This window comes from Eurypyga helias, unplaced genomic scaffold (assembly GCF_000690775.1).
Source record: "Eurypyga helias isolate BGI_N326 unplaced genomic scaffold, ASM69077v1 scaffold410, whole genome shotgun sequence".
NCBI classification, from domain to species: Eukaryota; Metazoa; Chordata; class Aves; order Eurypygiformes; family Eurypygidae; genus Eurypyga; species Eurypyga helias.
The window spans coordinates 23,862-36,872 of record NW_010223587.1 but is presented as its reverse complement, the minus strand read 5'-3'; the positions used below and the strand labels follow the sequence as shown (position 1 = coordinate 36,872).

The 13,011-nt window shown below is 42.9% G+C and overlaps 1 protein-coding gene across 1 annotated transcript in view; it reads left to right on the top strand.

The window, feature by feature from the left end:
• The window catches only part of ANO4 (anoctamin 4), a gene marked incomplete at its 5' end in the record, with an annotated part of 110,110 nt that extends 103,894 nt beyond the window's left edge, over window positions 1-6,216 (top strand). Inside the window, 3 exons of the mRNA XM_010160756.1 lie at window positions 293-412; window positions 3,458-3,563; window positions 6,025-6,216. Coding sequence (XP_010159058.1) covers window positions 293-412; window positions 3,458-3,563; window positions 6,025-6,216 — 418 coding nt within the window. The remainder of the gene's footprint in view (window positions 1-292; window positions 413-3,457; window positions 3,564-6,024) is intronic.
• Window positions 6,217-13,011: the final 6,795 nt, after the last annotated feature.

The window sequence follows — 13,011 nt, the reverse complement described above, 5'->3', positions numbered from 1 at the left end:
CTACTCATTATTTTCTCCATCTCTACTGTGCCACATTTTAGGTGACTTGTCTTTTCAAAAGTAACCAATCCCAGTCTTCACCATTTCTTCTCCCACAGAAATCTACCATTGCTTCACTTCTATTGTCCATCTGACCTACTTGAGCACTTCTTTTATATTGCCTCAACATCCCTTTCAAATATTAATAAGCATCACAGTTATGCTGTGGCTTTCATGAAACCCAGAGAACAGTTAATGGGAAAACTGTGTCCTGAAATCCTGTGTCCTGACTAGAGGATTTTTTCCCCTCCAGGTGTATGGTTGGCTATGTGAATGCCAGTTTATCAGTATTTCTGGTGTCTGACTTTGAAAATCGTTCAGAGCCAACATCAAATGGAAGTGAATTCTCTGGTTCACCATTAAAATATTGCAGGTAAGTATCCAATCAAAATACCTCTCTGCTTAAGACCTTGCAAGGGAGAAGCATCATGATAAATTTGGGCTTGGAACTAATTTTCAGAACTTAAAAACCAGTAATGGAAATAACTAACTCTGCTATTCAGGGACATGCTCATGGTACTGCTTGGCTGCTAACTGCACGATTCCTTCCTTAGATACAGGAGAAGCCAAAAAGTGGCTAACGCAGTAGGTGTTGCTGGTGCAGGATTTCTGTGGTGTCATGGCTTGAATCAGACACAACCACCATGAAGAAATACGGTATTAAAGGACTCAGAGGTGAACTAATTCCTTAGATACTAGTGAGATGAAACTAATCAGATTGTATCACAGCACATGCACAAGGAAACCAATGTTGCACAGAAGTGACCGCACCGAGTTATTTCAGGCTCTGCCCTAAGCTACATCTACGAAACCTCAGATCCAGCCCTTCCTAACTGTTGAATGGTTAACATGTTTATGTCATTGCTTACAGGTGTAATTATTAGTTGTAGTCATATATTTGTGGTTTGAATCAAAATAAAACAAGCAGTTAATTATCTTTGTCTTTGTCCTCAGCCAACAGATTGGAGAAATAGCAGTCTGAGGGTAGTATGTAATGACAGATTTGCACCTGATTGATTTTAATGGTCCAAAGAATCAGCGATCTACATAAAGGTCTTAGGTGGGGTCCCAACTAAAAATACTGAACAACAAATACCGCTGCCATTTTTTTATTGCAACACTGGTTTACAAGCATGAGTCCTGGTAGCTGCAGATACATTTAGTGCCAGTATTTTTCACTGTGAAGAATTATAATATCCTTCCGTGAGTCCCTAAAGAAAAAAAAAAGATATTCTGTAATACAGCAAAAGACAGTGATACTTTGTGATATTGAGTTATTTTTATTAATAGTAATAATAAGTTTGAGTGGTATAGCATAATTACCTGGGGGAGGTGCAGCATTAATGCTTTAATTTAACTAACTAATATTTAAGACTGTTGCAACTTATCTGGCAGAAAGAACATCCCAATGTTGAATCCATAGATAACATATAGATAATATTTTCTGCAGAGCAGAACCCCTTTGAGAATAATCTATTCCATATTGTTTGCAAGAGCACCGTTTAATAATGTTTTGTAATTCTGATCATTGTCTTCTCTCCCCCCTTTAATTACTTTCTTCCCGAGCTTCAGGCATGAGGTTACTGCTACCTAAAGCTGATGGTAGAAATCCCATCAATAACAAAAAATTGTCCTCTCAATATCCCATAAACAGAACACTATTAAAATTGGTGCCATAAATCTCAGGGAGATAAATGTGTTCTTTTGGGGGACGCTGAATTGTTATGTATATCTACCCTTGAAAGAAAATTAACATTTTACTTTCTTTAGCTGAGTTTATCAGCTGCTTAACCCACCTGGATTCTTCTAAAACATCAGTCATTTTAATTGCACTTCAAGCCAGTTATTGATAGTGAGGTAAGGCAATATTATCTTGTACTGTGTGAAAGTATAGGCATTTTTCCAGGAAGGCAGTCTGTCTGAATGAAAACCAGTGGCCCTATTCAGTTAACTTCTGCTCATCTGGAACCCAGATGGTGCCATGCTGTTCTTGTTCTTTATAAAAAGTTTCCCCGTTTCTTCATGTGTAGTGCTTGGTTCCTAGCAAGTACAAAAAGGAGACACACTCTACTGATGTGGGACTTGGACCAGGGACTTCCGTTTTCAGGATGCTTAGGATGTTGTAAAACATCCTAAACTATGAAGTCAGCATGCTGCTTCCAGAAGGGAAGATCATCTCAGTTTTAAGAACTTGCACATGAGATACTGCAATTTAAGAGAGGTTTGTTGCTGACTAAGGTGTCAAGACACAATTGATTTAATTTTGTGGAGCACCTTCTGCAATCTAAGGTCAACCTTCAGGGAGTAATGCAGATTATCACAGAGATGAAATAACTTTTTGTTTATTTTACTCATCTGAGTTTTCTTTTAGCTTCTTAAAACTAGCTTAGAGGTTAAGCTTAAGTGTATCATTTACTATGGTATTTTCAATAGGGTTTTATGATAGGTTTTCTGTCCCATCTAGGAAACAGATTAAGGAGAAAATTTTTACAGTACTTTTAAATTAAGTTTCTGCAATAGGATTTCGGAACTAATATGCTGCTAGTAGAAATGAACTCCAGAATGTGTGACCTAAATAGATTCATAATTTGTTAATGTAGTTTTGGAGTCTTCCTGGATCCAGCTTTCCCAATAAATATCTCTGGTCTCTATCTATTGAGATGTAAAGTCTTTAAAGAAACATTCTGTGAGACAGTACACTAGATTACTATCTTACACAGCCCTTGCTCTGTTGGTGTACCAAGAGGTGCAGTTCTGGCTCCACTAAAGTCAGGATGAGTCATGCTTTGCACCAGCAATGGCCAACTAAGGGTCAGATGGACCTCATGGGGCAGCTTTATATGGATTTTGGGAGGGCTGTCAGGCTGACAAAATTGGAGATGTTTATGGGTTTAAAATGAACTTGTAGTGGGAAGAAAGTGGCCCTCAGAACAGCAGGACATCCCACCGTGCTCCGTGATTTTAGGAGGTGCCTGCAAGACACACATTGAGCTTCCAAGGGAGATGCTGTAGAGTCAAACCGTTGGCACTGAGCATCCAACATCCTCTGCATTTGCTTCAACTGTTTCAGTTCATCCAGGCACTGGTCTTGTCCCTTGCACTGAATTTCCTTTAGCAGCTGGAGTGTGAAGTGCATCTTACCATCAGGTTTCACCTGAAAGCGAGCCCATGTGGGCAAACCCCAGCATGGCAAGTAGAGGTGACACGGACACTCGCTTCAGAAGCACGCACCTCATCTGAAATAAAGCGGTAGTGTAGGCTAAGCAAGTGTGTGTGTTTGATCTCAGCTCAAACTTGTACAGTTTGAGCTGAGATCATTTTGGTGCAGAAATGATTGGGGCAGCTGGGGTTTGGTTCGCCTTCCTCCCAGGCAGCAGGGCAGGAGCTTGCTAACTGCCACACTCTGCTTGTCTTTCAGGTACAGGGACTACCGAGACCCTCCTCACTCCCCAGTGCCCTACGGCTACACGCTGCAGTTCTGGCATGTCTTAGCAGCACGGTTGGCTTTCATTATTGTGTTTGAGGTCAGTGACCACTCCGGTGGAAAAGTGCGTTTGCTTCTCTGCTTTAACAAAAGCAACAAAATGAAACAAATTTCCCTTTGGAGCTTTTTCGTTGGGCTGATCTGCAGCAGCAGCTGTGGAGATTTTTGTGTTAGTTTCTGCTGGTTTTGTGTTAGTTTCTGCTATTTATACTGTGCTTTGTATTCTCAGAACTGTTTTCCAAACAGTCACAGGTATTTAGGCCTTAACAAAAAAGGGAATGCAGCACTTAGAAAACTGAGTGACTTGCAAAGATCTGAAATAAACAAAGCTTTTATTTACTTTCTGAGTTTTGGCATTGGTACCCTGGCTAGGCTGGGAAGCTGCATGCTGATGAGAGTGTGAGGAAGGGGTGAAGGAACATGAGAAGAAAAGATGAAATCTGAACAACTGAAAAATTAAGATAGTTTAAGTTATAGTATTTACACTTTTTTCTCTATTTTTCTATTGCCATTCATTTTCCCAGAATGATTAGCATCGCAAAGATGATGACGATGAAAAAGATGCAGTATCTTTTCCAACATTCATAATATTAGTGCTTGCTGTCAGTATCTCAGAAATCTTTAAGACAAACCAGAGAAGATAATACCAACTTCACGTGACTGGTATTCCCATGCTGATTTTGAAAACAGAGACAAGGGGGTAGATAAATAGGATGAGGTCATTTGCAAAACAAAATGCAGCTCTTAAGGCCTGAATTTCAGGTGCCTGAGTATCCCTGTCAGAAACCAGGGGCTCAGCATCTCTCCAGCACAAGCAGTTTGAAATGCCTTTTACACTGTGAAGAAGCCAAACAGGGAACTAACAATTTTTAAAAACTCTTTAATCAACCCTCTGCACTGAAATCATAGCAACAGGGCATCCAACACAGCTACAGAAGCTGTAATCACCATAAATTATTGGCATAATGTTCATGAGCACATACTGCATTTCTGACTCACGTTACTGTGCAAATTCATTCTGAACTGAGCTGTTGAAGAACTTTGGATCACAGAAGCATTTGAATTAGAGGAAACGTGAAGGGAAACATTTTCTAGGTTATTTCTTGTGTAGAGAGGTATTGGCTGCTCAGCAGAAGCCTGAGGTCTGCAGTGGATTCCCCCCCAGTTTTCATTTTCCCAGACGAAGGGGGAATATGGCACTGCAGGCTGGGATCTCTTCTTCCTCTGCACTGGGCTAACTCACTAGAGGTTGGTCCCAAGGAGGTCAATTCCTCCATCATCTCTGCCACACTCAAGGAAACATTAAGGGAAAGGAAGTAAGTTTTGATAGAGGCCCACTGAGCTTGATCTCTTTGTTTCTGGAGCTGTCAGTACTGAGAGCCAGGGTATCTGTCTCCAAAAAGGACTACAAGAATGGCCTTGGCAGGTCAGCCTGAGCAGTTTTAAGATTGAAGAAAGCTTGGTGTCTTGATGCACATTTAGCAAAAAGGCAGCATGGCATAAGGGCAAAGATAACTGAGGAAAGAAAAATCAGCTCTGCTCAAGTCTCGCCAAATCTCTGCCAAGTCTCTGCCCAGCCAAATCTGTGACCTGCTGTGGCATACATAGCTTTTTGTGTCTGCCCAGCACTTGCACAAGAGAATTGACTTTGCTTTGCCCCAACCAAAGCCATAGGCTGGCTCATAGCTGTGTCCCTCAACAGGGGCCACTGTTTATTGACACTGCAAACTGTTTCCTTAACTGTATCCATGAAATCAAAAAGGTAATTGCAGCAGAAACCATGACTGTCTCTGCGGAGATCACTAATGGGTGTATTGTGATTGCTCCAGCAATTACAGTAAAAAGTTGCGCTAAGAGATAAGTGATTCAAGGTAGGTTTTTTCACAAATTAACTACCTTAGCTCAAGACACCTTTTGGTCACTAAGCAAGTGGGTGTGGGTATTTTGGCTATCTTGATCTCCCTCAAAAACAAACACAAGTATTTTCTATCACCGCAAAAGGAATTATTTGTCCAGCCTCAACTGCACATTTAATTAAAATGCTGACAGAACAAGCTGTTCATCTTTTGGGGGTGTTGGCAAAAATTTCTAACCAAATTAGCAGAAAAGGTAATACATTGTTTCCAATAGTGATGCAGGGGTTTTCTGGCAACAGGAAAGTATTATATCATCTGATCCTCCTCTTCCTGCAGAGCGATCCACTAATACCAGGCCCTGCCCAAACAACGCTACAGCAAAGCATGGCCTCAGGGGTTTGAAAACAGTTTTGAGGCCTTATTTGAACCTAGCCACATTTAACCTTTGCTGAGACCCATACTCCACTCACTCTGACTGGAGTTTTTGTGGGGAAAAATCTTCATGGTTTGGTTTCTTCAAATTTAGTCATAGATGTAGATCTAACACAACATCTTCTTGTGAATTGGAAGGAGAGGGTTTTCAGAGGACATGGGTACTTGGTTTCTTACAAAGAGTTTAATTTCATCCTTTTTTTGTTTTCACAGCACCTGGTCTTTTGCATAAAGCACCTGATTTCCTACTTAATCCCAGATCTTCCAAAAGATCTGAGAGATCGGATGAGGAGAGAAAAGTACCTGATTCAGGAAATGATGTATGAAGCTGAACTAGAACGTCTGCAGAAAGAGCGGAAGGAAAGGAAGAAGAATGGAAAATCTTATCACAATGAGTGGCCATGATCGGGTGAGGAAGAAACTGCTTAAAAGAAGATAGGAATTCTGTTTATAAAAATCTCCTGGTTTTCTACAGTGGAGAGCACAGTGAAAGGAATAGTCAGCCAGTGTTGTGTGCATTTAGCACATGTGCACCCATGTTAATATGCTGCACATTGTCATAAGCCTTTTGAAATCAGAGGTCTTGCAGGGCTTAGTCCAGAGCTAATGTCAGCATGAGCGGATCAGACCAATGCTTAAGTCTCTCCGCTCTCCCAGGAAGCTCCTAGGCCCTGGCTTGAGTTCAAGGCCCTGAACTTCAAAGCAGTTATATATCTTACAGTGCTTTAGAACACGGTGATTCCTATGGCTTGTTCTCACAACCAGATTGCTACTCCATACCCAGTGACTGCTTGTCAGCACCATGACAGTACTTGTCCATATGTGGGCCGTCCCCATCTGTAACACATGCATGGCAGCCGTGCCCTCTTCCACAGTGGACTAAGCTGTTAGCTTGCATTTACTGTTGGTTAAGGTCACATGTTGACAACTTCCATTACTGCAACAATATTGAAGTAATTTTTAGGAGGAAATGCTTGATCATGAGTCTAATCAACTGGTCTAACAATGCTGAAAACTGTAGGTGTACAGAAGTGCTGACAGAGAAAGAAACATTTACATGTGGCCAGAGGTGTCTAACTGTAGGGTCATTGATTTGGAAATAATTCTGTGAAAAGTTGGTAATACATATTAAAGATTTGAACAGTTCCTTCACAGCCATAGGACTGTCTGGTCTCTGAGGAAAGCAAATCAGGCTAAGGCATCGTGCCCAGAATTGCCTGTGTATGTGCACTGCAAGATCACACTGAGGCCTCGTCAGGAATTAGGGTGTATGATACACATAAAAAAGACTGTGTCTTAAAGACCTGTCTGTGTAAGTGATAGAAAAAAAGCAACAGATGAATAAGGTCAGCAGAGCAAAAGAACAGTCATCCAGAAGCTCACTCTTGTAACATTTTCTTTATTCATCCTTCCATTACCTATGGAGGAGTGGAGGAGAAAAATAAACCAACAGATTGGAGTATGAAATAGCATTCATGCAGAGCAATTCTATGCAGGCTACAAAATCAGATTTGGGCAAAATGGGCCACTGTCTGTATCTTTCAGCACATTCTTTAGCATTAAGAAATTAAAAATTCCCAGATAATTAACCCAAAATGGAGTTGTACAGCCCAAGACTGCAAAAGTGTTGGATGGAGCAACATCAATCAAAATGCTGTGTTGTGAAAGCTCTCTACCACCTCCTTCCTTGAAGTGATAGTGCTGCAGTTCTTGCAGCACATGCAGTGGCATAATCGGCCACAACACAAAGAAGGAAGCTCAAAAGGCAAGACCATAAGAAGCCAAGAGGAAGCAAGTCTGTGTCCTGGTGAGGATACAGCTAGATACAAAATACTGGAGCCGATCAATTCACCTAGCCCTTTTCCAAATAACTGTAGCTCCATAAAAATAATAGTTTTCTCACAAATCTTAAGGAATTGCAACCTTGTTAGATTGAAGATATTTAAGACTGAGGAAAATTCAGCAAGTTGTTTCTACAAGTTCTTCCAGAAACCATTTGACAGAAGGGCTAGAATGTGCCCTTCTGGACAGGCCACACAGTGCAAGACCTTACAGACAGATGCCTCAGGCTCCAGAATTCATCAGGACCACTTGCACCAAGACCACATATTGCCTAATTAAATCTATTAACGTCTTTCCAATGCAAGGGAGAACTGTGCTATTTCTGGGGTCAGGGAGAAGGTTTTAATGAAAGGAAATACAGCTTGAGGAAGGAGGGGAGTGATAGAAAACATATGCACCCTCATCTCTGTAGCCACTGCCTGCCTACTCTTCACTTCCTCGCAGGAACCTCCTCCAGCAGTGATCCGTCCTCCTACCTGAAGAGAATAAATGGCACAGCAGCTCCCATTTATCAGGGACTCCTGGCCCAAGCCTGAAGGTCCCATGAGGCAACATAAGCACTGAAGGAATTTCAGGATTAATCTGTTCTCTGTTGACTCGGTGCCAAAATGAGTGGGGAGCATGACTAATGGTTGTAGGGTGTATTCCTGCCGAACGAGGAAGTGAACTTCATCGTTGCTTCAGCTTGTTACAGCAGCCCTGGACACAGCCCACATGGGCAGTGGGGAAACAGGGTATTTCTGCCTCTGTAAATAGGGGTGGGGATTAGGGAATGTCACCCTTTGATACACACCTGCCAGGTGGGTTAGTATGGACTATCCACCGCCTATGGCTGTGTGCTGCACTTGCAGTCTGGGGACAGGATCGCTGTGCAAAATCATATTCAGGCCAAATTGACATGAGCAATTGGATCGGTTTGCATACGCTCCGGTTAATACCTACAACAACAGATGTGACAAGGGCTCAGAAACTGTTTGCTAAGTGAGAGGTGAGTCACGCACACAATCGGTGTCACCCATAGGAGTGCAAACCTTTGCAAACTCCTGCAGTGCGATACAGCTTTGGCGATGTAAATCCCAATAACTTCCCAGAACTGAACCGAAATCTAGACTTCCACTCCAGAAGAACCACTGCAATACAATGTGCCAAAACAAATGAAGTGCAGCAGAAATACAGTAGATAATAGTTGCTTTTGAAACTAATTTTCAACATAGCTAGGTTAGGATGAATTTTCCTGACAGCACGCTGCTAGAAGTTGTGTCCCGTTCTGCCCTAAATGAGAACGGGTGTTGGCTGCTGCCCAAGCTTGTGGTGCTGATGAAAGGGCCTCTGACCACCCTGGCAGATCCTAAGGATGTTTCTGTTGCATAATGTTGACCAGCCAACTCACCGGGGTGTTTGTGCTGCTGGTCTACAGAGAAGATTTCCCTCGAGTCCTTCAAAGCGGTATAGCAGAACACTTAGGAAAGATGACCCCCTTTTTATTTTATTTATTTATTTTGTTAATTGGGAAAATATAATACAAATAATAGGCTAATAACAATAAATGGAATTTCAGTGATCTCTAAATACCAGATTTACGCCATTCCCTTCTTTCTGCTGACAGTGGGTTTTGTTTAAACCTCCAGGTGACCATCCTACATGTTTACTTACTCCAGCTCCACAAGAGCACTACCTTCAAGGCAATGAGAAAGAATGCAACCTCAATGCATGCCACAGACATTTTACATAGCAAGCAGGACAGCACATATCAAAGGATTTACTGTGAAATCATCGTGCAATCAGCATAGGATCAATCTCCGTAGACGGCTCTTGGCAGCAAGCATGTACTTCACGAGCAGTTACACGCCAGTTTTTAAAACCAAGGGGGAAAAAAATTGTATATTGGGACTGGTTTTCAGCCCATTTGCTACGTTTTTTGCATTCTGTCCCATGCTGGTTTTACAGATCTTAGAACAAAAAATATAAATGCACAACCTGGATGCTTTGGGAAAAGAAAAATCCTAGGTATAGAGCATTGTCTGTGTTCAAGCCACCAAATACTACAACAGAAACCCTGTTTACAAATCAGTTCTTTTTTTATTTTAAATCTTTCTGAGGGGAGTTACATTATTTACCATATATATAATATAAATATATATAAAGTATATAGAGATATTGTTTATTTGTAAATAGAAAAACCCTATGGAGAAGAATGTGAAGTTTTCACACTTAAAAAAAATCATCAACATAAAGCCATGTTTAATGCTTGTATAATGTGACGCAATAAACTTTAAAATAAATGATGCATAGAAAATACTTGCTGTTTGGCATTCATGAATTATTTTCTGTTTACCTTTTTAGTTCAGAAAGCAAACAGACCAGTCAGGTGGAAGCAAATTTAAACACAGACCAGAAAGGGCCAAAATCCATCACTACTTTCTCTCTGTGGATCCTCTGTGTATTCACATAGTCAAATATTGTTCCTGTTGTGGCTTCAGTTCTTTTTTTAATGTTCCATCTTGTTTTTTCTCTTGACCCTGCCAGATGCTGCATGTCATTTGGACAGTGTGGAGTGCTCCCATGGAATTAATCACCTTTGAGCATCCTGCATTTCTTTGTCGGGTGAGCTTTTAGCTGGGAGAGATGAAGGATCAGGGGCAGGAGTGTGATGGAGACACCAAGAATTACCTTGCTGCTTTTACACAGACAAGGCCTGGCTGAAAACCTGACTAGCAGAGGACAGTATATAATCCCAGAGAAAATAGTATTCAAAATTAATTGCTTTAATTAGTGATGCCAATTAAAACAAGGATAATATAGAAAAAAAAAAGTGAGGCAAAAAGAGTCACCTTCTAGCTCTGCAGCAACTGTGGGAGGTTAGCTGGGAAGAAGGGGGGTGGTTGCCAGGGTCATCTGCAAAGCTTACGCGTGTTTGTCTCTAAACCTCTTACAGCGAGGTATCTGCCCCAGTGAAAACTCATCTTGGCGTTGTGGTTATGGACCAACAGATACCAACTGGCCCAAACTTTCACCCCATACCAAAATTAGGGTTAAATGACTGCTCAGTGCTCAAATAATGACTTTACGCAGTAAGTGAAGATAAGCTGGTCATCTACCTGTTTTCTCTGTTTCAAACAGCTGCATGGATTCAAAGCACTGAGAAAACAACTCGGTGGAGCTACATTTTTTTTCTTAGTTATGACAACTGGGAAGACCTAGTCATCACTGTGCAAACACAGCAGGTGGAAGTCACAGCTCATCACAGCGTAAGGCAGTATCAATTACAGTGCACAATCTTTTGCACAGAGTGGTGCGATGCAGGCCGGGCTGATGCTGTTTAACGCAGCGGTGATCCGTCACTCTCCTGAGAAGCACGTTCAGATGAGAGTTCAGTGTGTTTGCTGGGCAGGCTGTAGCCGTACCAGCAGGCACAGGGGTCAAGGGCTTGCTACAGGCTCCCCTTCTCTCTGTCCGCAGCTTACCAAGCACAGGTATGCAGAGGCACACCAGTGCATTTCAGCACTTGGCAGCAGCATGGAGATACCAGTACTTACCCTTTTTCAGATCTGCAGGCTGAAAGTACCTGCTCAGTACAAATTACTGTAGTCCAAGGCTCAAGAACTATTCTGTAGCATGAAATGCAGTATCTATTTCTGAACTGCAAAGGTAAGGCACAGGGCTCAATGAGCTGTGCTTACCTTCTGAGATGTGAGAAACACAGCTTATTCAGTCCCTGAACTGGTTGTCTCAGAGCGACCACAGAGTCCCAGAATAGAGACCCCAGTCCTGAATCCCAGAAGACTTTATTCAGGATGCTCGTTTGTCTCAGATCTTGGATAGATGACACAAGACGTAACTCATGGGATCCATCCCTCTCGCTCACTGCCCTTCCACACAGTGGCTCCAGGCACTTACCTGGTCACAGTGCTGCAGCACAGGAATGGACAATAAGAGGCTAGCCCCAAACTCTGCACTGGATCATTCAAACCAGCGCTTTAGGCAGCAAAGGAAACCTGCCTCTGTCATGTAGTTTTGCAGGGGATTAGCCAATGGAGTCGTGCTCCTGGTGGCACCCGTACGGTGCCTGCCTGCCTGTTCTCCTCCTGTGGAGCTCTGCCCCTCAGAGCCCATTTTTTCTTCCTAATGTTTTCTCATCCTGTCAGTTCATCTTACGCAGTACGTCACCAGCTGCCCTCTGTCGCAGGGGCATTGATTTAGACGCTAAAGGGCCCCGGTCAAGGTAGATAAACTAGCACTGTGTCATATTCCAAGTACAGCAGCTCAGCACCTGGCACAAACACAGTGTAACTTTTAGAAAGCATTTAAGGCACGCAGTCAATTTTTCATTTGATTCTCAAGCATGACTGCTTTATAAGCTTCACAGCTCAACTTTCTGCAACGACTTTTACTTTCTAACTAGATTCTGCTGCTGTAGAGGAGATTTAAACACCCACGCACAGCCATAGCAAAACGCCTGCAGTACAAAACCAACACAGTGGGTCCGAGCCTGTTCTCTGCTGCACCAGAAAGCCCACGGGATTAGGAAGCAACGGGGGTTTGCACCCTGCCAAACCACAGGTACAATGCATGATCTGGAGAGGATGTGCTGCTCGGCATCTCCTGGCAGCCTAGCCAGAGGATGAGCTGCCCCGTGCCCTGAAGCACACCTCACCAAACGACAGCCTCTGCCATCCCTTGCCCATCCCGGGAGACTGCACCATGAGCTCTACCAAAACACACGGTGTGCTTTCACCCGATCTGGACCAACCAGAACATGAATCCCCAGAGTGACCACAGGGACAGCAAGAACACAAACGGCTACATGGGGTATCAGCCCACAGCTCCGCAGGTAATGGCAACTGCCGATGTAGCCTTCCCCCTTGTCTGGCGCCGCAAGGAGGGCCCTTGTCTTGCATTAGCGTCTGTCTCTGCATCACTAGGCCCAGCCCAGTGTGAGAGCAGACCTAGGCCAGCATGCTGGGCATGAAGTAGAAGACTACAGTGGTTCTGCAATATGGCATTGAATTAAAAGCCCAGGAAGCTTATTTCCTTCATGAGGACCAGCTCTGTCAGGGTAAGACAGGGGAGAAGAAGGGTGTGAAGGGATGGATATGACTGACTCTTGCCCCTACCCACCACCAAAGACACTCTCATAGCTTCCAGCAGTGAGCACGGGGGAACACATGCAGGAAACCAGGGATCAAGTGGCTTAATAAAACCAAACAGATATGACAAAACCAACAAAATAAATACACTCTCAAGGAGATCAGTTCTACAAAGGAACCAGATGGCACTAAATACACCTCCTGTACTAAAAAAAGGCCCACTGTTTCTTGCAACCTGATAAGGTCCTGCAGCCCTAACCTCTTCATACAT